This window comes from Hemicordylus capensis, chromosome 2 (genome assembly GCF_027244095.1).
Source record: "Hemicordylus capensis ecotype Gifberg chromosome 2, rHemCap1.1.pri, whole genome shotgun sequence".
Classification (NCBI taxonomy): Eukaryota; Metazoa; Chordata; class Lepidosauria; order Squamata; family Cordylidae; genus Hemicordylus; species Hemicordylus capensis.
In genome coordinates, this window is record NC_069658.1 from 132,710,359 (window position 1) to 132,736,417 (window position 26,059).

Genomic DNA, 26,059 nt, shown 5'->3' on the forward strand with positions numbered 1-26,059 from the left:
CCTGTATGTATACACACCATTCCCTTTGTCCCACTGTTGTCTCAGATGGAAATGAGTTTTGAAAGACTACCCAAAACTGCAAAAGTTGTATACCGAAGGTGATAATGGGATAAATGTACACACCACCTGCAATAATGCCTCTCTTTCACTGCTATCAGCACTCAAAATCCCATTGTTTGTCTCCAGCCTTAGATCCAGCACTTTTCATTGCACTTGGAAGCTGTTCCTCACTTACTACATATGTTTCCTCAGATTGTGTTCTTCTCGATTCTCTCTGCCATTTAATACAGTTGTCATTAAATATGGAGATGTTGCCAAATACAACTTCATTTTCTGGAATAAAGAGCGGGGGAGACTGGGCGTTAAATACTTATAAATCCTTATGTAACTTTATGTAACAATGGTACGTTGTTAACAACACTGAATCACGCGCCAATAAAAAGAGAATGCAGAAGCCTGCAGCAAAAGCACTGGATGGTTAGTTCAAATCAACACTTAAAGTTCAGACCTACACTCCTGTTTCTTAGCTGTCATTATTCCCTCCAGGTTTCCAGGTCACAATGCTGAAATTTATTTATCATATTTATTTATCATATATACCACCTTATATGTGTATCTCTAGGCGGTGTACACCGTGACAAATTATCTTGTTGAGGTCTAGACATCTTGAGTGACCAGCACCTTGAGTGACCAACTCAACCAATTGGTGTCAGAGGCTTTGCCACCACCGTACAACATAGGTGACAGTTTGCAAATTATGCCAGAAGTTTTTAATGCTTCAACATACTGTTCTTCATTGTAAGGCCCGGGGCAGCCCCTATCAACCCTAAATGCGACTCCCTGAGTAATTGTTTTTTGGGCCTGTATGAAACTTAAGCCAAAATGAAATACTTTGCGCAGTCCCCCTGGCACCATGCAGAGGCAATCATTCTCTTCACACAGTGCTTTGTCCAGTGCCTGGAGAGGGGGAAACTGAGTTCTCGAACCCTTGCACCATCTTGGAAGGTATGCGCAGAGTACTGGGAAGTGTAGCTCTTCCCAGTGCTTTCCTTCAAGCACTCTTAAGAGAGAGCTCCATCTTTCCTAAAGGGCCTTCCCAGTACTGAGAAAAGTGCTGAGATCATCACAGTGGGAAATGGCTCTAACACTGAAAATTTTTTGCCAAGTGGCCCCCCACTTGAAAAATTGTGAAGATTACTGCTTTAGCATCTTGCAGTTTTTTCACTCAAGAAAAACATAATACGCATTTTGTGTAAATTGAGAATATGGTGTTTGGTTCTAATTTAGGAGATCCATTAAACAGCCTAGGATTAAGGATGTGTGAACTGGGCTGGCTCAAGGGTTCGCCCTCGAGCCGGACCAGGCCCAGTTCGGCTCGACCCTGAGCTGAACCCCACAGGCTGGTTCAGAGGTCCGAGATTCAAAAAGGTTTTTTTTTTAATTTTTTTTTTAATTAAAAAAAAACACTTACCACCAGACCTGTGGTAATTTTTCAGCCTCTGGAGGTGCTGCCATTGGCATGGAGGTGTCTCTGAAGCTTCCCCCTCCCCCTGCCAGCCTCCCCCTGGTCTTTTCCAGGACGGTTAGACCTGTTATCGGGCCTTTCTGGCCCTCTCCTGGCTTGCAGCGGCCATTCTGAAGGCTGCCAAGCATGGGCACAGGCTATTTGCATGCTGGACATGCAACTAGCCTGTGGGCACGCACAGCAGCCTTCAAAATGGCTACCACAAGCTCAGATAGGGCCAGAAAGGCCCAACCGGAAAAAACCAGGGGGAGGCGGGGGAGGGGGATGCTTCAGAGACACCCCTCCCAGCTGCAGCAGCACTCCCCAGAGGTGGGAAAAGTACAATGGGCCTGGTGGTGAGTTTAATTTTTTTTAAACTTTTCGAACCCCAGACCAGCTCAAACTTGAGCCAAACCGGGGAGGTGTTCTCATGTGCACAAAACTGAACATGCCCAGTCTGGTTCAAGTTGGGTCAGGACTCTAACCGAACCAGGCAAGCTGGTTTTGTGCACACCCCTACCTAGGATAGTAATTATCACAGTCATACCTTACAATGCAATTTGATGTCATGGGGAAATGCTTTGGTATGGTATCTTAACATTATTGCCATCTCCTTTACATATTGCATAGGTGTTGGTACCTCCAAAGTAGTTCACATACCAGTCCATGTCATTATAAACTCCTGCTAGTCACCTTTCAAAGTGGTAGCTTTCATATATGTAGTAGGGAGAGCAACTGTCCCTATTCAAGCCAAGCACAGCTACTCTCCAGTGACTGTTGCTGGTGTATTCTCTGTGCCTGTGTAAGTTTACACTGTGAGTTCTTTTGGGACAGGGAACATTTTCTCATACCTCTGCAATGTAAATCACTTTGAGAGATTAATTCAAACACTGTGTTCTCCTACAATGCAACCAAAAAATCCAGGGCCCAAGCATCACTTGTGTGTATAAACATGGACATCAGAATGAACACAATCTGCCACAAAAAAATGTAGACTGGAACATCAGCCATCATCAGCCCGTGTCAGCCAGCGTGGTGTAGTGGTTAGAGTGCTGGACTAGGACTGGGGAGACCTGAGTTCAAATCCCCATTCAGTCATGAAACTAGCTGGGTGACTCTGGGCCAGTCACTTCTCTCTCAGCCTAACCTACTTCACAGGGTTGTTGTGAAAGAGAAACTCAAGTATGTAGTGCACTGCTCTGGGCTCCTTGGAGGAAGAGCGGGATATAAATGTAAAAATAATAAAATCATCATCATCATCTCTGGAATACTATTCTGGGCTCGCAGAACTGTAAATATTAAAATTAAAATACCTAAATTATTCACCATTCAAACAAATATTTCCCAGAACTGCAGAACCTACCAGCTACTGGTTGCTTAAATAACACACGTAAATGTCTATTGGAGGATTCCTCAATAATTGTCACACTGTAGTTTGTCGCCCGACGTAGTGGCAAACAGATCTTTACAGTCTCCTCAGATGTGGTGAGGTTAATCTTCAATTCATCAGCAATTTTTAGTGAATTATATTTATAGGAATTTAATGTCCTAATAGTAAGCTGTAAGGGATATAAAGAAAAGAGGGTCAACTCTCCTTCAAAAGATTTCAGAACATATCTACAATGTAAAGCAGTGATCAATTCTCATTCCTCAGGCAAGTCTGGGGACTATAGTTCTGCAAGATGGGACTAGTAGATCTTTAAAAGATAATTGCCAGCATCCTCACCACATTAAACTTCCCAGGATTTTATGGGTGAAGTCATTATAGTTTGGTGTTAAATTTATTTAGATAGACTTTCTGAATACCTTGAGAGATGTCAAGGAAAATAGGCCACTATATTAAAACTGCCTTAAAGATGGAGCTGACTTGAGCTGGTTTCCAAAGAAAACACCCCAAAAAGGCAGCTGGATATTTCAGTCAAGTTGGTCTTAAAAAACCACTTGTGGTTTTATTATACAGCATTTTAAAAAAGATATTTACACTCACTAGAAACCTAGGAAATTATCTTTCTAGCAAAATACGATTGAAAAATCTTACTCACTCGGTAGGTTTCGTTTACTGCAGCATTAAGCCTCCTCCATGTCAAACAATAGTTATTCACTGTGAAATTATGAAATCCTAGCACTTCTGCAAAAACAGCAAACAGAAACATTTCCCAGATAGGCTTCTATGGTAATGCAATTTAAATGCCAATTTCTTACTCCTATATAATTGTTTCTGTTAACCCAGAATCTACTGCTGGTCAACTGAAACCCCAAATCCAATATGCACTGCTTGATACCATAAAGATCTTGCAACTAATTACTAACAGAATATGGGGAGAGTGCCGATATTCTGCCCTGGTTGCCTGCCTCTCTCCTCTGCCCCAGCACCAGTACAAACCATATCACTGCACCCTGAAAACAGCAAGATAAACCCAGCACTAAACCAGAAGGCAGAGAGGGAACCAGGACAAGCAGCTGACAAAGTTACTACTTTGCTTGGACCCAAGAGGTCCCTGGGATTCAATGGATATGGTAGAGAAATATCCCTTCTGCTCACCTCCACACCTCATCCCAACTTATCGTGTATGTCTCATCGTGTATGTCTTCCTTATGGCAGGAAGACATACACGACACAAAGTTTCCACTGCTATTTAACTTAGAACCAAGAGTTTGAAGCAAGTGACTGTAGTAACATGCTTACCACTATGTCAGGGTACGGCACACAGATTATTTAGGCTGCAAGCCTATACACACTTACCTAGGAGTAAGTCCCACTGAACTACATGGAGCTTACTTCTAAGTAGACATGCAGGGGATTGTGCTGTTAAAGCAGTGAGGCCACTCTGAAAGTGAACTGAAATTGAAAGGTAGAACAAAATACATATCCCATGCTGCTTGCCAACAATGTTATCCCCATCCTTCTCAAAGGTCAAGTTTTTGGGAGGAGGGAATCTGGTAGGAAAGACAAGCTGGCTGGTGGCAGGGTTGAACTCCTTTTTCGAAGGGATCTGAATTCCAATCAAAATGAAGGTAAGGCTTTTTTCTTGTCATGTTTTATGCGTTACAGTTCAAGTTTCATCAACAGGTAAATAGGAACACTTCATAGAGCATCCTTCCCATGTAAGCCTCATTCCTTTTTGTGGCTCTTACTGAGACACATCCTTCCCTGTAGCTAATATATCATATCATATATCCCCCTTACAAGTAACATGCTTGGAAACAGGGCTCTCTGAAGCAAATAAAGATTTATTAAATAACTGCAAATAACTCTGAATAGCCTAGTCTATGTTCCACAGTCAAATTTCTAAGCATCATGGCTCTGACACTGGGATTTGCCAAGCCCTGCTCTGAAAGATAATACAATTATCAACAGCTTTATGATACTGTGTTGTTTTATTGTGCTTTAATAATTTGCTTTGTTTCTTTTGCTTGTTAACCATGTTGGGTTGCCTTTGTTGACAAAGGTAAGTGTGTGTGTGTGTGTGTGTGTGTGTGTGTGTGTATATATATATATATAGAGAGAGAGAGAGAGAGTGTTCTTCATGCTGCCCTGCATTTCATACTAAAATGATCAATCATAAGACCTGTGTATATAAATATATATGAATGCCGGTGTTTGAAACTTCCCACCTACATGCACTACTTAGTTTCTGCTATTGAAAATATATTTTTCTTGAGCATGTTGTTAATGAAGAAGGCCACTGGATGCCACTGTTGTTCTGTTAAAATGCAGATCCCAAAACCATAGTGCAATAATCTCGAAGATTTTCTCTTCTAGCCAATCCTGAAAGTCCAGTTGGGTGAAGGTGGTTGGGATAAAATCAAAAACCTGGCATGGCTCCTAGAGACTCAAGCAGAAGGATACAGAAAGGAATTTTGGTTTAAAAGAGGCAGCAGAATAGAGAGGAATAGAAGAAGATCAGAAAGTACCACAAATGACTGCATAAGCTGAGGAGAAGTGATGGGGACAAGGACAAGAGACTGATTTTCAATTTTTAAAAAAACTGACAGGAAGGAGGGAAGGGAAAACACTGGCAACACGGGCATTAATTTAGAAAGAAAATGGGATAACAGAACATTAACAAATTAGTGTATGGAAAACATACAATTCTATAGCAGAAGAGGGAAAGTATCATTTTAACCCATGGAATACTGGGTGGATCAAATATGACCCTGGCAAGATACGACCCACTAGTATAGCAAAATCCATGTGTATCTATCATGCAAATTGTGAAGCTAGGAGGAAGCAGAGCTCACACTGCAGGTGAAGGACACACTGCATCTTCTCTTTAAATCCTGTTTACTTATTTAGTGCCATCAATGTTCCTGGTATTTTAGAAAGGAACAACAAAGACTCAGGAACCTGCCTTGCGCAGCCTACAATCTCAAAGGTACTTGCTTCTCTTCACCCTTAGAGCACAATTCTATATCAGTAACACATTCAACTGGCTGTAGCTAATGCCCAAGAAGGAAATATACTGGAACAGCTCCAAAAACATGAACAAACAGCCACTGGCCAAACGTTTTTAGTCAACCCACTAATATTGCAAAATCTAGGTATGCTTTACGCCATTCTTCTGTGTCTCACAACTGTGACTCTAACAAGAATCTCCTTTATAGCTATCAGAATTGGCTGAGTTGCTCATGCATGACTGCTGCCAAGTTTGGGACTCTGCAGCCTCCAATGTGGCGCACTTTACTGTAGGAGCTCTCTGGTATGGAAAGCGTATTCACTATGCTCCCATTAAAATCCTGTGCAGCTCAAAACCTCGTCCTGTGGAAAGAAAAACAGTAGCTACTTTCCTCAGTGGAGAAAACTTTAAAACAAGTGGAGTTCAAATCACTGCTCAGCCATGAAACTTGCTGAGTGACCATGAACCAATTGCTCTTTCATGGTCTAACCTACGTCAGAGGGTTCTTGTGAGAATAAAACAGAATAAAAATAATTGCCACGTATGCTGGGGCTGGCATGCACTGCCTCTTGTTCCTTGATGTATCAGGCCGTGTGTGTGCTGCCTCCAGTTTTGCCAGCCCCTGTCTCTCACTGCCACTGCGCACACTCTCCCTTCCAGCACTAGAAGCAGACAGTGCTGGGAGAGGCAGCACAGCAGAAGTAGGACACAGGGGCTGGCAAACACAAGGAGCAAGCAGCGCACTCTCCGTCCTTGTCCTGGGGCTGAAGCATGCCACTGCTTGCTGTATCAGGCAGCCTGTGCTTGTGCCAGGTTCTCTGGTGTTTGTCTCCTACTGCCAGGCACGGAGCCAGCCAAGCAGCGCATGCTGTCACTTCTGATGACGTCCCGTGAGCATGCCGTCATGTGCAAGGGGCGCGCCTGAGCCCTGAGAGAAATCCCCTCCCCGCCCATGTGCAAGTGCTTGCCCGAGCTTCAGGCAGTGTTTGCTGCCTGAAAGCATCTATTCCCCTTTCTCTCCCTCCAGTTATGTCACAAGCAAAGGGGCGTGGCCTTGAGCTCTGAAGAGCCTGAGCGAGTGCTTCCCTGTCATTTCAGGCAGCGCTTGTGGGAAAAGATGCTTTCAGGCAGCAAACGCTGGCTGAAAAGAACGGGCAAGCGCTGGCTAGGGGCTCTTAGTAGCCCTGGTATGGGCAGGGGGAGTTTGTTTGGGGCTCTTCCAGAGCCCAAGCCATGCTTCAGCGGCCCCTACCATTGGTGGCCTGGGCTCTTTGAACCTGTTCGTACAACGGTGGCTACGCCTCTGGCTGCCATCACCCCAGTACTCTCCTTTCCAGTGCCAAGCTTATCTGTTTTTCATGCTGGAGGGGAGAGCAGAACAGCAGCAAGAGAGCGCATCCTGCCTGATACAGCAAGTAGCTTGTTCCGCCATGCCTAATGCAATCCACTAGTCATGTGTCCCGTCCTGTTAGGGGCTTGACAACCCTACTGCATTCCCAAGTATGCAGCAAAAACAGATGGTTTATCAAGCCACTGGAGGGCTATATTTGGTCTGATGGATCACAGATCATGAAGTCTAAGGGCTTCACTCTTAATGATGGAGAACAAGCCTTGTACCTTTAGTTGCTTTATAGAGGGGAGAATTTCAGCAGGTGCCTCTTCCTCCAGAAGCCCTATGAGAGAAGAAACTGCATCTGCTGGAATTTTTCTTTCTGTGCAACTATTAAAAATCACAAAGTCCAGTTCCATATGATTCTGGAAACTACAGTTTAAATCTACCAGCCACCTTTCTCTCCAAACATACTACATAATCTCTCACAAAACAGTTAAACTGGAAGTCCAGACAGAGGAAACAAAGACTGAGCTAATGATTTACTACTTTCTTTGGTCTAAAAAAATTCACTGTGAAGCTATTGGGGCAAAATAATTAATGGACTGAAACCAACTGCCAAAGGCAACAGTGGAAGTCACAACGGAGAACATATTCAAGAGAAAGATTATTCATAGAGGGAGGTAAAGCAAGTCCTAAAATGTCATACAGCTTCTTCTCCTGTGATTTAAAAAAAGGTTTCCTCTGTAATAGTTTTATATTGTTGATTTAAAAACCTCACCGTTATTAACTTACATTATAAACACAAAACACTGAATAAAAACCTAAACTGTTTTTTAACCATTGTCAAGTCAAATCTCTTTGATCTGAAGAACAAGAGCTCTCTCAAGTCAGGCCTCCAACCTGTGGCTTTCTCCAAGCAATTAAAGAAGTTATCAGGTGATCAGTTGCCTGGAGTCTGAAGGAACTATTTACAAGAACTTGGACCAATGAGCCTCTCAGCTTTTGATGATACATAATTACTCTTTCCCAGTTGGACACAGGTAATCTTCTTATCTCAACATATTTGCAGTTGCACAGCTGATGATCCAAGGCCAGACATACATCCCAATTCTATGCACATTTGTGGCAGGAAGTTCCACTGAATTCAATGGGACTTACTTTTGACTAAACATACATAGCATTGGGCTAAAACAGACTGAAAGACAAGGCTTTTGAAAACAAAGATATGACGTTTATTTTGTAAAATGCAGAGGCACAATGTAAAATGTGCCATTTGGCAATCTCACAGTTGCACAAGGAGTGAAGGAGACCTCCAAGATTGAGATAAGGAAGGAGAGGGAGTGTAGGTTCTAGTACCCTAGTGGTTGGTGGACATTTGAATGTGGGCAGAAGGAAGAAAGGGAGAGACTGCAGGAAAAGAGATAGAGAAGAGGTAGAATCAAGAGCGGCTTTCATCTCTCTCCTCAATCTGTTTTGTGTGTGACGCAAGGGTCTCAGGAGGAGATCCAGGGATCTTAGCCACAGAGGTTCTGCCAAAGCAACAGGAAAAGAAATGTAACAGGATGCTGCCTTGACACCAAATCCCAAGTTCTATGGCACTCTCTGCATGCCCACAAATAGCAAAGGGGAGCACTGGGTTTCCCAGTGTTGGGCCTTCCCGCTGGCCATGGGCTGGCCTGAGTACTCACCCAGTTGGGAGGTAGGCGGCAAGAAGAGGGAGACCGTACAGCCCCTGGGTACAGGCAAAGTCAGCTGGGACCCTACACAGTTGCCAGGGAGAGCCAGGACACCCAGGAACCCACAGACTGTGGATGGGCCAGCAGGGCCCAAGAGGTTGCCTCCTGGTGGCAAAGAGGAGAAGGCAGGGCCTCAACAGCTGGCAAGACAGGCAACAGCTGAAGGGGGGAGGTTGCAGGCAGCTACATTGGAGAAGGCGGAGTCAGGAGAGGGTGGTCAGGATTGCCCTGATTGCAGGGCTTTATTTAAGGCTTGGGTGGCCAAGGATGAGGAAATCTGGAGACATGGGAGTGATTTGGACCTAGAGTTTCCTGGTGATGAGCAGTCTTACTCCTCTCCCTGTCAGCTAGTAGAAGAATAGGGTGACAATTAACCCCCTCACCGGCACTTCTGAGGCTACTTCCACAGCCTATGAACAGGATCAGAGGAAGGGAGGCCGTTGGATACTGTGATCCCAAGCCAGTGTGTGACACCCAGACTGTCAGGCACAGGAGTTAGCTCGCAACAAAACCACACAGGGAATGGCTCAGATTCAGTGGTTCAAAGATCTTGCTCTGAAGTCCAAGGGACTCGTAGTCAGTCAGGTACAAGGACTGGCCCATAGTAAGCCCATAAAGAGAGGGAATCAAGGACTCTTAGTTCTAAGAACATCCAGGTCAATCTTGGGCAGGTTTTACTACAGCAAGCACTGTTGGACATGGAGTTCCAGTGCATCCACCTTCTGCACCAACTATCCTAATGACCACTTGGGGCATTGGGAGTAGAGGTAGTTAGTGAGGGTCTCCTTACCTGTCTCTGCTTGCCTCTATTCTATGACCCCTGCCTTGACTCCTCAGGCACTTCCTGTAGTGAGTCAGTCAGTCCTCTTCCTTTCCTCCTAGAGAAAAGATGGCGAAATAGCTCTCTCTCCTTACCTATTTGTTATATAGCTGATAGAAAGGACTAGTTCTTTCCTATCTCAAATGTATTTAAACAATAAATCTATTTAGTTAAGATTGTAAAATAATCTCCATGCGTGTTCTTTAAATAACTGCAACAACTAAACTCAGCACTCTACTCTGTAACTGGAGTGCGTAGCTTCTTTTGGCGCTTTGCTAAATAATCACAAACCCCAACAAGCACACACAAAGAACACTCAAGAATAGTGATTTCAACTCAGCTCATCAGTTCTGGGCTCCAGATTCCAGTGTTCTAACTTAAGAACTCAGTAGTCCAATGCTTCAGCTTAGCAGAATGAGTTTGAGCACACCATGGACGCTCGACTGGGCAGGCTTCAGGGCAGTAGAAGCTTGTCCACCAAAACAAAAGATTCTGCACTAGAGTTCAAGAGCAGAAGTGTTTTATGGGGCTTTGCCCTCTGCAAGGTACCAAAGGCAGGAAACCTTAGAAATATAGAGAACAAAGGGGAAGGTTCCAGGATGCATTGCAAGAACGGGGATGTCATTATTCAGATGGATTACAGAACAAAAGGGCTATACAAAAGGATTTGTATAAAATCTAGTTAGCTACTTGGACACTGGCCTTGAATGCATGGTAGGGTGTGACTGTTCCCAGGGAGGACCGCGGGCTTGTCTTCCTGGAACTCTGGCCTCATTAGCCCCTGCCTGCACTCACCTGCCAACTAACAAATTAAACGGCGAACTGCACAGAAACACACCACAACCAAGGCACCAGACCAGAGTAGGTGGGTCAATTAGGTGAGTAGCCAAAAATTCCTCCTTGGCCCCCTTTGGGCAACCAGCTCTCCCCCTCTGGACAAGGGTGGACAGGCAGATACCAAGACTTCCGAGGACTGAACAGAGTGGGCAATGAAGCTGCAAACAGCAGCTTTATCCTGCTCCTTTTTGGACACAAGAGGCCACATGGCCCAATGGATGGATGGCACCTGGTCTCCTCATCTTGGGCCCTGGGCACAACCTCGCCTCCGAGTTGCAGCTTTGCAGAGCAGCGGAAGAAACAGCCTTGCACCCAGAGACCAAAGTAAGACAAGACAAGGGTTATGGATTTAACTAGGGCCACTTTATTTAAATTATAATAACTGCAACAAGGAAAGAACAGTTAACTCCTAAACTGAGTGCAGGTCTCCCATGAGTCAAGCTTTCTAAGGCCAGTGATGATCCCACCAAAGGACAAAATAGCCAGGTTTAGCAGTTGCCAGCTGCACTCCTCAGAGTTCCAGCTAGCACACCCCTTACTGTGTTGTGTTGAGGAAGAATTGCCCAAGTCACACACACATACCCCAAGCCACACTGCTCTGAGTGTGTGAGGTGAGCAAGTCCCCAAAGAGGCTCCATTCCCAGCCACCTGAGCCACAAAACCATGAGGGGCTGTTCCATATTGTTGCAGTTGTTATAATTTAAATAAAGTTACCCTGGTCAAATCTATAACCCATGTCTTGTCTTTTTTGGGTCTCTAGGTGCAAGTTGATTTTAAAGGTATCATTACTGAAACATAAATATGCCAAATCTCTTATTCAGTTGCTATTTGGAGTTGCAATCTGAATGAAAGATTTTGATTCCTCAATTGAGGCAGCACAAATACCGTATTTTACGGACTATAAGATGCTACGGATTATAAGACGCACCTTAATTTTAATCCAGTTTTTCAGAGTTTTAACATATTAAACTGTTAAAACATATAAGACGCTCCTGAATTTTGGCTGATATTTTTCGAGAAAAAAGTGAGTCTTATAGTCCATAAAATACGGTAGCTCTATCCTTGGTCTTCGTAAGGATGTAGGAGCTTCTGTCCTATATTTAGAGATCAGACTGCAACCAGTTGAATTAAAGTTAGCTACCCCTGCTAACTTGGCAAAGAGGCACCTTTTAACGTGGTGATTCTCTTTATTTAGCAAGGGGAGAGTAACTGGCCCTATCCACCCCCAGCACAGTACTTCCAGTAACTGTTGCTGGTGTCTATCTTATGTTTCTTTTTAGATTGTGAGCCCTTTGGGGACAGGGATCCATTTTATTTATTTGTTATTTCTCTGTGTAAACCACCCTGAGTCATTTTTGGAAGGGCGGTATAGAAATCAAATAAATAAATAAATGGCCTGGCTTAGTTCACTGGATTTTTGGAAGCAAATGGCTGCTCCAGTGTTTGTGTAATGAACATTACATGTTTGTGTAACGGACGAATTACATTGTTACTTGGATGAAGCTCCACTGGAATACTCTGTCCCTGAAGTTCTGATAATTATGGGGATGAGACAGGCAAAAACCTCACTATCTCAAAGGATTAGAGCCTGGGACCAGCAGGTAATGTGGTGCTTAGTTAAACGTTAGGATCAATAATATTGCACAGAAGAGAGAGAAAATATTTCTAGCACCACTGTGATACGTACATGGGGGGGAAGGTAGCACCTTCCCAACATTCACTACCAAGGCTATTGGATCCTCCCAAAAGCTGACCTCCCAGCTCTCACCTGAGACAACACTACCTATTCCTCTCATTTGGGCCAATCTAACAAACAACCTTCTTAACAGACATCTACAAGGGGGCAGTACCCTCACTCCACCACCAAAGTGACAACTGCAACATCACACTGTAAACGCAAAAACTGAAAATGAATGTGTTGAGAATTTCATCGCATGCTTACTTGTACATCCTAGATCCAAGATTTCCCATGATCCTTTACTGGTACAGTTCGATGTACTTTTCACACTTGTGGAAAAGAAACCTTTTTTGCATTTGTACTTCACAACACTTCCCAGAGTGGAGGTATTATCCCATATCATGTCTGAGTTAGATACTGAAGGAGGTTGGCCGCAGTTTATTTCTAAATGGGATCAGAAGAAGTGGGAATTCAGAAAGAATTTTTCCAGTATGACATAATCATAAGTTGTGTCGGAATTTTAAATGGGTTCCAGAGGAATGTAATTCTTACACTGTGGTCAGTATGAGATCACAGACTATGGCATGTACTCTGACTTCAAGTCCCACCTGGGAGGTGGCACCTGGACATTATGCAGCTTGCTGAGATAAGGCTCCCTCTCTGTGAAGCCATGATTCCAAATGGTAGGCTGATGGGCATCTAAACTGACAGAGTCATCTAGACTTGAATTAATCCATACAAATGCATCCATAAAGAGTTAAGGGCACTTAATTGAAATTATCTCACATGCTTCCTCCCAAATTAAGACACCTTGCCATGATTCCAATAAGCTGATGTGGTTACCAACTGCCCTATTGAAATAGCACATACCTACTAGGGTCAGACTGCATACTCTGGATTTATACTATTTGCTCCACAGAATTTGAATTGAAGTCTGCCTTTCCCTCTAACCTGGAGGCCTAAAGCAGCTAACAAAAAGCCCTCATATAACAAATCTAAAGCCATAAGATACCATAAACTAGGGCCATACACTGTAATTTATTTAAATAGATGGATGAGAGGCAGTTAAACAAAACAAGTTAAAGCAATAAAATACAACACATCGAAAGCAGCAAATAAAGCATCATCTAAACAACAGATAAATCAGAAGCCCAGCAAAAACCAGCCAGTTAAAGGCCTTGCAAAACAGGAAGGCTTAAAACAGCCTGCTTAAAAAGAGAGAGGGCTTGATGAAGGGGCTTGATTTTGTTGTATTACAAAAATTTTTAAAATGACCTTTTCTCTAATTATGAATAGTAACTTGCTTATTAAATTGTAAATTATCTTAAAATGTCACCTACTCCTACTACAAGTATGTACTGCTTTTAAATAAAAGTTCTCAAAGCAATTTACACAGACAAATAAATAAATAAGGTTCTGTGTCCCACACTCTGAAAAATACAGCCGACAGCAACAACCATTGGTGGGATGTTGTGCTGGGATTGGATAGGGACAGTTGCTCTCTCCCTGCTAAACATAAGGGAATCGCCATTTTAAAAGGTGCCTCTTTGCAATATGTATTATCCATATTAATGGCAGCTTGATTTAATTAATTGATCAATTATTTGGCAGATGATTAATGAACTAATATTCTTTAACTGATTCAGCCCTATTCAAAACAAATCAGTACAACCATTATAGCAATTTGCTTCTCGTTAACGTCTGCTACAAATTGCTGAAAAAGAAAAGTCCTTACCCTTGTTGGGTGTCCGCAGTGATTTTTCCATCTCAGTTCTATCTGGGTTTTGTAGTTTCCCAGAAGGCCAAATCTGGGCAACTAACATGGAGAAAAAGAGATTTCAGCAGATGGCATCAGCAGAGGAAGTTATTCTAGCCACAGAAAGTAAATGAAGATCATTATAGGAGGTAATTAGCAACCAACGTAGTTGAGCAGGGGAACAATCTCAAAAGTTTCATTGGGCAAGCTCTTGAGCATGCCTAAATGTTTGTTTGTTTGTTTGTTTGTTTGTTTAAAATGTTTCTATCACATCCCTTCAGTGAAATACTGAGGCAGCTCACAAAAACTGTGAAACAGTGTATATGATAAAACAAAACATTAATAAAATCAGTGAAATAACTAAAAACAGGATCCAGTTAAAACTAGATCTAAAAGTTGAAAGTTAAAAAGTTAAATTTTAAAAATAGAAAATTAAAAACCCATCAGATATAGCTGCAGATAAAACATTAAAAAGTCTCTCTGCACAGATGGATTTGCTGATGCTTTTTAAAAAACCCAAGGGAAGGAGCATGGTAAAGCTCACCCAGGAGAGCGTTCCAAAGTTGAGTGGACATAATCAAAATGGCCCTGTCTCTAGACCCCACCAATTAAATCTCAATCAATGGCAGTGCCACAAGCAGGGCCCAAGGTGCTGAAAAAAAGGTCGCTCACCTGTAACTATTGATCTGGAAGTGATCTGTTGCAGTCATAAGAGTGGGTCCTGCACCTGTATGGGATAATTTGGGCAGAATTGACTAGCTCCTTGAAGCACTTAGCCCCACCCCTTGCATGTGTTGCATTTCGTTGGTTTGGGCAGGCTAGCGTTTCTCTCCTCAGTTCCTGAAGGACTGATATTTGGATGCAATCATTGTATGAAAACAGACCACAGTACAACAAGCTAAGTTGCCTGAAGTATTCTTGTAAACATACATTTTGTCATTTCGCATAGTGCAGTGGGGCCGGCAGAAAGGTCTTATGACTGCAACGAATCACTTCCAGATCAATAGTTAAAGGTAAGCAACCTGTTTATTTGCATCATAAGAGTGGGTGACTAGCGAGCTGTTGGTCTGGTGGCAGGTGTAGTATGCTAAGGTAAGCCCTTTTCAGCACACCCCTCCCCAAGTTGGCCTGAGCTGAAGAGCGAAGAAATAGCCGCCAGATAAACTTTGATGAAAACGTTGGTCAGCTTCTGCTACTTCAGGTTTGTGAGGTATAGCAAGACTCGGCGAGAAGTAGCAGAATGAGGCAGAAAGCCATGCCTCTGTGCTTCTGTGCATGCAACCTAAATCACTTCCACTTGCTGCTGTAGTTGACGTGAGTAGATTTCCTCCTGTCGTTGAGGAGCATGCCATGCAAAAGCCTATCCTCCAGGCAGTCAAGTTGAGGGTTTTCAGGTCGGGATGGCAAAGCCTTCCATCCTCCTGTACCAGATCCTCACATTAAGGCAAACATCTGTGGCGGCCCTTCAACAGTCTGAGTGCCTGTTGAAACCATGGCTGCTGGGGCCACCATGGAGCAATAAATATACAATCTGCAGACTCCTGCAGGATTTTCACCAGAACTCTGTTCAACAAAGGGTAAGGAGAAAAAATGTATAGCAACTTTAGACACCAGTTGAATTGGAAGGAATCCCCTCTGGAGTTGCAGCCGATGACGACCCTTGAGCAATACTGGGGGCACTTCTTGTTCATGGACATTGCGAACAAGTCAATTTCTTTTACACGATCCCCATCGCACGTTAAGGTCATCTGAGGAGGTCCGTCTCCAGTTACCACCGGTTCGTTTGGGGGCGACTCAAAGGCGGGCCTTCTCTGTAGCTGCTCCCAGGCTGTGGAATGCACTCCCGGCAGAATTTCGTAATCTTAATTCGTTACTGTCCTTCAAGAGAGCCCTTAAAACCCATCTGTTTGGCCTGGCCTTTCAGGGTTTTTAATTTGTTTTAACTGTTTTAATGTTTGCCTAGGTTCTCCAGGGTTTTTAGCTGCTTGAATGTTTTAATTGGTTTTATTCTGTTTTTATACTTTTGATTTTAATTGTTAATTGGTTTTAATTGGTTTTATTCTGTTGCAAACTGGCCCAAGCCAGTTTGGAAGGGCGGTATATAAATCAAATAGATAGATAGATAGATAGATAAGAAATTTCTGGGGTCCCCCAAGTCCTGAACAGCAGCTGGGGGTATTGCTGATTGATGTCTCATTTATGTTGCTGTAGAAAAAGTTGTGATCTGCTGAGATGATCCACTAAGATGGATCGCGGTCAAGGTTATCCGGTGTGCTATGGCCTAGTTCCAAATTTGCAGGTTTAGCATGCAAAGGGAGCAGGAGACTGTTCCTCCATAGTTGTTTAAGTAATCAATCACCATAGTATTGTCAAGGCTGATTTGGATAATCTTGCCCGTCAGAGACGGCTGGAAGGACTTGAGCACCTGGAACACTGCCAGAAGTTCTAAAAGGTTCATATGTATCTGACACTGGTTTGGAGACCACAAGCCCTCTGCTCGAAGATCCCCGCAGTGGATCTTCCCAGCCTCGCAGGGAAGCATCCGTTGTGACCCGAGCAGATGGCTGAGGCACGTGGAAGGGGATTCCAAGTGCCTCAGCAGGTTTACTTCCTTCATCCACCATTGTAGTGAAACCAGGATCAGGTAAGGAATTATCAGCAGCATTTGAGCGCTGTCCACATTCGGCTTGAAAACGGACAGAAACCAGAGCTGAAGACGTCTGAGTCAAAGTTTGGCGTTGTGCACAGTGGAGTTGCACAATGCCATGAGGCCCATAGGCTTCTGTATCTCGTGAGCTTTCTGTCGTGGTTGCACCATGAAGGTGGTTATCAGGATCTTGATGTGCAAGAAGCGTTTTTCAGGCAAAAATGCCCACTGTGCCTCCGCATTGAGAACGGCCCCTACATAGTCTATGTGCTTCAGTGGCTGTAGCTTGGACTTTGACCAACTGACCTGGACACCCAGGTCCTGGAGCAAGCTCAGGACTGTCGAGACCTGCAAAGCTAACTGACCTTTTATTATTCCTGCCAGGAGCCACTCGTCAAGTAAGGAAAAACTGCCATCCCCTGCAACTGGAGGTGCGCTATGGTCATGGCCATTCACTTTGCAAATACACAGGGCGCTGTCAATAGACCAAACGGGAAGATATTGTACTGATAGACTGGGCGCCCCACCATGCTGCATCCTGATGTGGAAGTATGCATCTTGGATATCAAACATTGCGAACCACTCCTCCTCGTGGAGGAGATGGAAGGATGCTCTGCAATGTCACCATGCAAAACTTGCGCACATCCACATGATGGCTCAGCCACTGTAGGTCCATGATCGGCTGTAGACCCCCATCCCATTTCGGGACCTGGAAGTAGCAGGAGTAAAAACCCCGCCACTGATTTGTCCACAAAGCAGGCAATATCGCTCCTTTGTCCAAGAGAGTCTGAACTTCTTCCATCAGCAGTGGGGATGCAGGTGTGTACTTGATCCCATTGAACGATGGCAGGGTCATAAATTTTATCACATACCCTGTCTGGACTATGCGAAGGACCCAGTGGTCTGATGTTATGTTCCACCATGTGAAGGCAAGACTTCCCAGCCTGATGTCGGAGGAAGCTAAGATGGAAGGTTGTAAAGAAGTCGATGGCGGTGACTCCTGGACGAGGGAATTTGGTGGACTGACCTCGTGGTCAAATATGTTGTTTGCCCAACTCGGTAGTCTTTGGGTGGGTGCCTTGTGAGGCCCTGGATTTCTGGTTAAAGGGCTTGCTATTGAAGCATTGATATTGCTTAAGTCTCCTACTGCACAGCAGTATTTAGAATTATAAGTCTGGGAAGGAGCTGAAAAGGTTTTAGCAGTGAACTTCGATTTTTTGATGGACTCCATGGTGGAGTCTGTGGCTCCACAGAAGAGACCCTTCCCATTGAAGGCTAAGTTTTCCACATGATCTTTCATATCCGGTTGAAGTGTGGTGGAGTGAAGCCATGCGTGCCTCCGTAAAGAGACAGCAGTCGCCAAAGTCTGAGATTCAGCTTCTGCTAGGCGCTTGGCGTTACTCAATTGCTGTATACTTAGGAGGGTAACTTTGGAGTGGATATAATTGAACATGGCCAGAAATTCCTCCGGAGAGAGGTCAGCCTGCTCTTGAAAAAGCTCATCCCAGAGGGTGAGAGCATATTTTGCGAAACAGCCATGTAATTTGCAATCTTTATCGCCAGGCAGGAGGTCCCCTGGCGTGGTATGTCTCCTGCCAGTTTTAGAAGACAAGGCGCAATCCACGACAACAGAGTTGGGAGGTGGATGTTTCAATAGAAAGCTATTTTATTCCTCTTAAATTCTATATAAATTATCCAAGTGCTTGGAGGTGGGAGCAGAGGTTTGGAGAGTTTCTCACGCCGACCTAGCAGCCTTGAAGATCACGGGCAGCATAGGGAGGTGCACTGGTTGGGTGGTAGCTGCCGAGTGATATTCCACATCTTGTGCCTGCTTCTTTAACTCTAATCCAAGCGCAGAAGCCATCTCAGAGATCTGCCAGTGATGAGAATGCATCTTCTCATTACGAGACATGTTGTCACTTGGCACTACTTTGAGTGGGGGGGGTCGTCTAGGTGTTCAGAGGAACCCGAGGTAGTAGAAGAAGAGTTAAGATTACGGTACATGGCCCAGAAGGAGCAGAGCCCATCTTCTTAGGGACCGTTTGAGTAGCAGACAAGGTCGTGTCAAGGACCATCGTCTAGGTGGGTTGACTCTTTTGAGGATGGGGCTTAGGTACCTCCACAATCTGTGTGGACATGCAAGGAAGCTGAATTGGGTGCTTAGGTATCAAAGCATCATCTGTTCTTGGAGGCGTAACCTGGGTTGACATCGAGACCCCAGAAGTGGCCAGCATAGGCAACCGAGTGACCTGGGTCAACACTGAGACCATAGCAGTAGCCAAATTCAGTAATTCCAGTGGAGGCGTCACTTGGGCGGCTAGAGGCACCATCAAAACTGACAGTTCCAGAGTCTATACTCTTGGTAATCCAATAAAAGTCCTGAGGGGTGCAGCTGCACCTGTGAAGCATCTCCCCAACATCCTCCCCTCACCAGGCCCTGTGTGGCAGCATAGTCCCTTGGGGCTTTCCATGGATGTGGGTGGGAAGTCTGCTTTGATTGGAAAGGTTGGAAAGCCGACAGTGTGGAATGAGTGGAGACAAGCCCAAGAAAGTGAAGTTCCTGGAGTTTTCGGTATCGAGAACACCACTCCCTCCTCCTCGGCGTTGAGACCGCGGCTTAGGAATCTATAAAAGGTTGATACCAACAGGATGCTTTCAGCGGAACCCAGCATATTCAAAAGACGTTGGACATCACCCAGCCACAAACTGGCTTCCAGATCATCATCCTCAGCATCTATGTCAAAAGAGACAGGGGAAGACGAAGAGCATGCTGCTCACGGAGAGTGGTTGGAGACTGAGATTGCATCAGTGTCGTAGCGGGTGATAGGGAGTGCTCATGGTGTCAAGCAGTCGATACCATGGCTGGTACAGATTTCGGTTTTGCTGCCAATGTCGAAGCAGGGCACTGCGTCATGGGCATGGAAGAGCCATGTTCCACAATCTCTGGAGTCAGTGGATGACATCGAGGAGTCACCGGCGCTGACTGGAGAGTTGTCGGAGAAGGAATAGCCCATGAAGTTGAGGAAGTCTCTTCGCATCCAGTCCTGGCACTCTTCTCCTGATGTTTCTTGGGAGGGGGTGCCTCTTTGGCATCGGAACCCGATGTTGAGATTTGTGCACATTGTCATAAAGGGCAGCTCACAAACGGAGGGCTCTATTTTTCCTGGTTTCAGGGATGTGCATAGAACCAGCGGGGGATGGTTCGAAGGTGGATGGGGATACCTTTAAGGGTGGGGGAGGGTGCTCTTACCCCTTCCACTGTGTTTCACCCACCAGCGCTCCATTGAATAAGTCCCCATTGGGGTAGCAAAGTACCTCTCTGACACCCCGGTGTTCTCCTCAACTGCAAGTTACACATTGCACTCGCGTGCCTGCCCAATATGTGCGTGAGTGAGCGCAATGTTCACACAGGTGACATGTACTTCTTTTAACTTCTGGCCAAGGAGGACACCAGGGCGGCAGAGAGGTACACTGCTGCCCCGACAGAGACTCATACAATGAAGGGCCGGCAGAGGAAATGTGACGGGTGGGGTAAGGGCACCCTCCCCCGCCCTTAAAGGTATGCCCCCCACCTTCAAACCGGTGGAACCGCCAGCCGATTGAACTGTTTCAGAGGCCCATAAAGGGCCTCCAAACCTGTTCCATACACATTCCTACCTGGTTTGGTGGGAGAAAGTAAGACATATTTTACAAGTAGAGATGTTGTGCTCTTCCTACAAACAGAGTAGGCAAAGTTCATGGTCGAGCACTGAGGGGAGTTTGGCATTGCAGCAGAGACAACATTTAAAGGTCCTTTTCTTATCCATAGTAGGTAAATGAAATAACAAGGATACTCAAGTAGTGTAGCAGAGAGTCTGTTCCAAGTCTAAACCAAATTAAGCTGTCCAACAATCCAGAGTCGATACCAAGAAAACTGTCCATTCGTTCAGAATAAAACTTAAAACATCGAGAGAGAGAATAGTCAGGTCCAGTCCGAGTCAGAGGACAAAGTAAAACTAAACACATTTCTATCTTTGTATCCACAGAAACTGTTCCAATCCGAGGAGCCGAAACAATGGTGGTCAGAAAGGAACTGAGGAGAGAAATGCTAGCCCGCCCAAACCAACTAAGTGTACCACATGCAAGGGGTGGGGCTAAGTGCTAAGAGGAGCTATTCATTTCCACCCAAATGGCCCCATGCAGGCACAGAACCCACTCTTATGAGTGCAACGGATCATGAGCTAGATCAAAGAGTCCCAGAAGATCCGTATGGATAAATGCAGGCCAACAGGTAAAAGGTAAAGTGTGCCATCAAGTTGATTTGACTCCTGGTGCCCAGAGCCCTGTATTGGTAGGATACAGGAGGGATTTACCATTGCCTCCTCCTGCACAGTATGAGATGTTGCCTTTCAGCATCTTCCTATATCACTGCTGCCCAATATAGTACCAGCGGGGATTCAAACCAGCAACCTTCTGCTTGTTAGTCAAGCATTTCCCCGCTGCACCATTAGGTGGCTAGACCAACAGATACCCAAGAAAAATATTGGGTTCTTGCTTCTAAAGATGTCAAACCAATTTTATCCTGAATTATGCACATGCATGTTGAAATTAACACACATGTTAAGGGCCTACTGAACTGTGCTCTCTGATCTCCATACCCAAATACAAAATACAAACTGTGAATCAGTCTTAAGACTGGATGAGATATGAAACTTTCAGGGATGTAGTTTAAACATCTTAACCATTCTGAGTAAAAGTAATGGAAACAATTGTTTTGCCACTGTTAATAAACATTTTTGAGACAGAGAACATTATCTATGGTTACGTTCAGTCATAAATAACAAGCATGTTAATGGAAGGCCAAAAGTAATATATTTACCTCTGCATTCAAAAGTGATGTTTTCCCACTTCTGATTTATTGTACACTGTGAAAAATTACGTCCTCTAAAAGGCTGAAATCCTTCCTTACACGTATAGTATATCCTGCTTCCTAAAGTTGTGGTGTTATCCCAGATAATGTTTGTATGTGGAAGCCATGGTGGTTTTCCGCAGTCTATTTCTAAAAGGAGAGCATGACAAAGTTTACTAGCAATGAGACATATAGCTTAACCAGACGCAAGTTATTCATCAAGTCCTTTCATTTGCTCATGTCCCCCACTTTAAAGAAGCAATGACTTTCCAACTGATGAGTTCAAAATCCCCCAAGTTCAGATGAGCTCAGATGGGGCTTTGGGTACTATAACAGTAAAATGTTTCATATTGGATAGAGAGAGAAAGCTACATGGGATACCCTTGAGAATCTGGAAGCAGTTTAGCATTCTCACATTGGTCATACATATGGAGATTGTGTATGACCCCCTGCCTCAACAGAAGAAATGCAAAATGTACGAACTGATCTTTAAAGTTTTACATCAGGGATGGCAAACTTGAGGCAGAGGATGAGTTGTAGCACACCTGGAAAAGAGCAGGACCAGGTTGGCACAGTAGGCCCTTGCCTACTCTGCCCCAGTGCTCTGCTACCATCTGCTCATCAGGCTAAAGACACGACTCTCCATGTATATGTACTGCAGCATGCACAAGTGCAAGATATCATACTTTGGTCTTGACTTGCAGTATATGGGAAAGTCATTATCATCACCCTTTTAGCACTTCCAAGCATCACCCTGGTTGCAGATGACAGCTGCACTGATATGGTGGATGCTCCTTCTTCAAGAACACCCCAGTCCTTTCCATGTACAGAACATACACCACAATTTCAGGATAACCATTATTCAGAAATGCTAATCTGGTTGCCAATCTTTAGGGTCGATGTTATGCTTAGAGCTAAAGTCATTGCTTTGGTTCAAACAAGGAGTCATATCTTAAGAGGAATTCATATTATCATTATTTTTCCAACTCAGGATGCTTTTTGCAATTATCCAATGGTAAATTCATATAGAACTTGCTCTAGTGAAAGGTTCAACATATATTTGACAAGCTATCCCCACCCCCAAAAACCAGAACAAAAGGGAAGCATTAAAAAAAAATAATTGAAACTGCCATCTTGCAAAGTCTGGGAATCAACCACATCCTTGACCTTTTAGTAAGTTAAATTTCCAAAGAAACCTCAGCATGACTAAAGTAATTATGATAAAAAAGAGCCACTGTGTGTATATATAAAGCCTTTCTGATTTCCTGCTTTTATAGGGTGGGAGTTCAAATTATCTTTGAATTAGGGGCTGGAGAAAGACAATGCTTTTAAAACAGTTAAAAGCAGTTTGAAAGAGGCTTCTTTCCCCATGATATAAACACATATTTCTTCTGTCCCATTGCCATCTCTGGTCAAATAGATTGATCAGTTTTAGAAATACAAAAATCTGCAAAACCTAGGCATGCAAGTTCAGCATGGATATACATGCCAAAACAGCAATCTCTTTTTAAAACACCTTTGACTCTGGGGGAAAATACTGTCTTTTGTAAGAGATTCCCCCTCTCCCTGCCAAAATCCAATTTTTAAAATGGAGTCACTTCTCAGCCCTTTGCAATGAGACCATAGCTAAGCACACTGATGCGCAGATGGGGGGGAAAGAGGATCATCCTCTTTAGCTTAGATACATGAAATATTGCTCTTCAGTACAGGAGCTATTATATGGAGTCCCTCAGTGCTCCGTTCTGTCACCAATGCTTTTTAACATCTATAACCGCTGGGTGAGGTCATCAAGAGATTTGGTTTAGAGTGTTATCAGTATGATGATGACACCCAAATCTAAATCTCCTTATCATAATCATCAGGAAATGGCATTCACTCCCTAAATGCCTGCCTATGGGTAGTAATGGGTTGGATGAGGGATAACAAATTGAAACTGAATCCAAGCAAGATGGAGGTGCTCATTGTGGGGGATCGGAATTTGAGTGTGCTGGATGGGGTTGCACTCCCCCAGAAGGAACAGGTACGCAGCTTGAGAGTGCTCTTGGATCCAGGCCTCACCCTATCTCAGGTGGAGGCTATGGCCAGGAGCGCTTTCCATCAACTTCGGCTGATTCGACACCTGCATCCTTTCCTTGAAGAGAACAATCTCAAAACAGTGGTGCATCAGCTGGTAGCCTCCAGGCTTGACTATTGCAATGAGTTCTATGTGGGGTTGCCTTTGTACGTAGTTCAGAAACTTTAGTTAGTTCAAAATGCAGCAGCGAGACTGGTCTCTGGGGAAACCCAGAAACCACATTAGGTCTGTTTTAAAACAGTTGCACTGGCTGCCGATATGTTTCCAGGCAAAATATAAAGTGCTGGTTATTACCTTTAAAGCCTTGAATGGCTTGGGTCTGAGCTAACTTACAGAGTGCCTTCTTCTGTGTGATCCCCATTGCATGTTGAAGTCATCTGAAGAGGTCCGTCTCCAGTTACCACCGGTACGTCTGGTAGCGACTTGGAACCAGGCCTTCTCTGTAGCTACTCCTGGCCTATGGAATGCACTCCCGGCAGATATCTGCAGTTTAGGCTCGCTGTTGGCCTTTAAGAGAGCCCTAAGGACTGATTTGTTTGTCCTGGCCTTCCAATGTTTTTAAGTTGTTTGGGGGTATTTTAATTGGTTGTAAATGGTTTTGAATTTTAAATTGTTTTTATACTGTTTTAAGTAGTGTGTTTTAGATGGTGTTTGTTTTATATATTTTTAAACTTCTTGTTTAGAGCCTTTGGATGAGGTGGTCTATAAAGATAGATAGATAGATAGAATTTCTGCTATGAATTGGCTTAAACATTTATGCCAGTTTTGAGACTAAGAGGTTAACAGAAAAATTAATATTTGAGCTACAGCAAAGAATCAGCACCTATTTTTATCAGCTACAAGTTTCCTCTCTGTTTTTGTTTTTGGTGCTTTTGGCAGAATGAAAATGACCTTTTTGCTATGCTTTTGTTTGAGATTTCTCTTCAAATACCAGCTACTTCTCAGGAAATCCCCAGGTCCACATGATCTATTGCTGGTATTGCAATGGCACAAATCCTTAAATTCCCCATGATACACTGATTCACAAATTATCTCTATAGGCCTGGTTTACATTAGCAGCATGTAACTAATGCAAAATGTGCAAATGACCCAAAGGAAAATTTAGATACGCAAATGGGCTGCTTCACACAACAAATGAATGTTTAGAACAGTGTTTCTCAACCACCGGTCCCTGGACCGCTGCCGGTCCCCGAAGGGTTGAGTGCCGGTCCCTGACTGGGAGTCAACCCCCCCCACCAACTGAAATCAAGGCACTCACTTCCTCAATTTTGCACATGGTACGGAAGAGGAAGAGTATCACAGAGGCATGGGACCCTTCTTGTGCCTTGCCTCCACGTGCTGCTGAGATCTTCCTACAGCTATCTTATTCCCTATCTTTACAGCTTCAAACTGTATGCGGTGCGGGGGCATGGAGGAAAAGGTATGGCAGTGGGCGCCACTTGAAGGGCTGCTGGTTCTTGCATGCTCATTGTTTGCAGCCAAAGGTTGGTTGATTGAAACCCAGCTGCCTGTTGTGGTCAAGGCGCCTTGAGAGGGAACGCTGTTTCCCTCTTGCATCAGTGGGGCTTGCTTGTATGTTGTTTTCATTGGACCCATGTAGCTTTTGAATTTTTCTAATGGCCCAACATCCCCTCTCCACTGAGTAAGCAGAAGCACCTCCACCACAACCCCGCACATACTGAAGACATACTGGAGACAAATTTGTTCACCCAGGCTTTTAGATTCAGGGATTCTCAACCTTGGGTACCCAGACGTTGGTGGACTTCTACTCCCATAATCCCCAGCCATAATGGCCAAATGCCATTGTTGTTGGGGGTTATGGGAGTTTTAACTGAGGGACCCAAGGTTAAGAACCCCTAATATTCCATGTTTGCAAAAGATTCCAAATTTAATTATTTTAATGCTTATATTATTTTCATTCTAAGCAGCCCAGAGATGCAAGTTTTGGGCAGTATAGAAGTCAGATAGATAGATAGACAGACTTGAAACCCCTTTACTAACTGCTGGTCCGGGAAACTGCGCATGAAGAATGTAGCGGTCCTTGAAACTCTGCACGAAGAATTTAGCGGTGCTTGACTCCAAAAAGTTTGAGAAACACTGGTTTAGAATACATGTTTTTCAGTGTGTCTGTCAGGGAGCCAGGACTGACTGCTTCTCTTGGCCACGTGTTACACATGATGGGAACACACATTTGCAGCTCAGTAATGCGCGAAGCAGTGTTGTATCCCACTGAAATCAAGAGAGCTTAACCATTTAAAAGAAATCAGACTTCAGTACTCAGGTGATTGCATGAATATTGTCAATGATCTCCATAGGACTTAAGCATACCTAGCTTTCTTTGAAATGTGCCTGTAGTTAGTTGCACATGCAAGTGACAATTAACAGTGAA

The 26,059-nt window shown here is 44.2% G+C and overlaps 1 protein-coding gene across 6 annotated transcripts in view; it reads right to left on the reverse strand.

Annotated features, from left to right (window-relative positions):
- SUSD1 (sushi domain containing 1) overlaps window positions 1-26,059 on the reverse strand; it is an 83,862-nt gene that overhangs the window by 32,509 nt on the left and 25,294 nt on the right. For all 6 annotated transcript variants that reach the window (XM_053303990.1, XM_053303986.1, XM_053303987.1 and 3 more), the window contains 6 exons: window positions 21,567-21,746; window positions 14,041-14,121; window positions 12,570-12,749; window positions 3,547-3,632; window positions 2,868-3,063; window positions 236-333 (listed from right to left, as the gene is read on the reverse strand). In XM_053303990.1, the coding sequence (XP_053159965.1) occupies window positions 236-333; window positions 2,868-3,063; window positions 3,547-3,632; window positions 12,570-12,749; window positions 14,041-14,121; window positions 21,567-21,746 (821 nt within the window). The remainder of the gene's footprint in view (window positions 1-235; window positions 334-2,867; window positions 3,064-3,546; window positions 3,633-12,569; window positions 12,750-14,040; window positions 14,122-21,566; window positions 21,747-26,059) is intronic.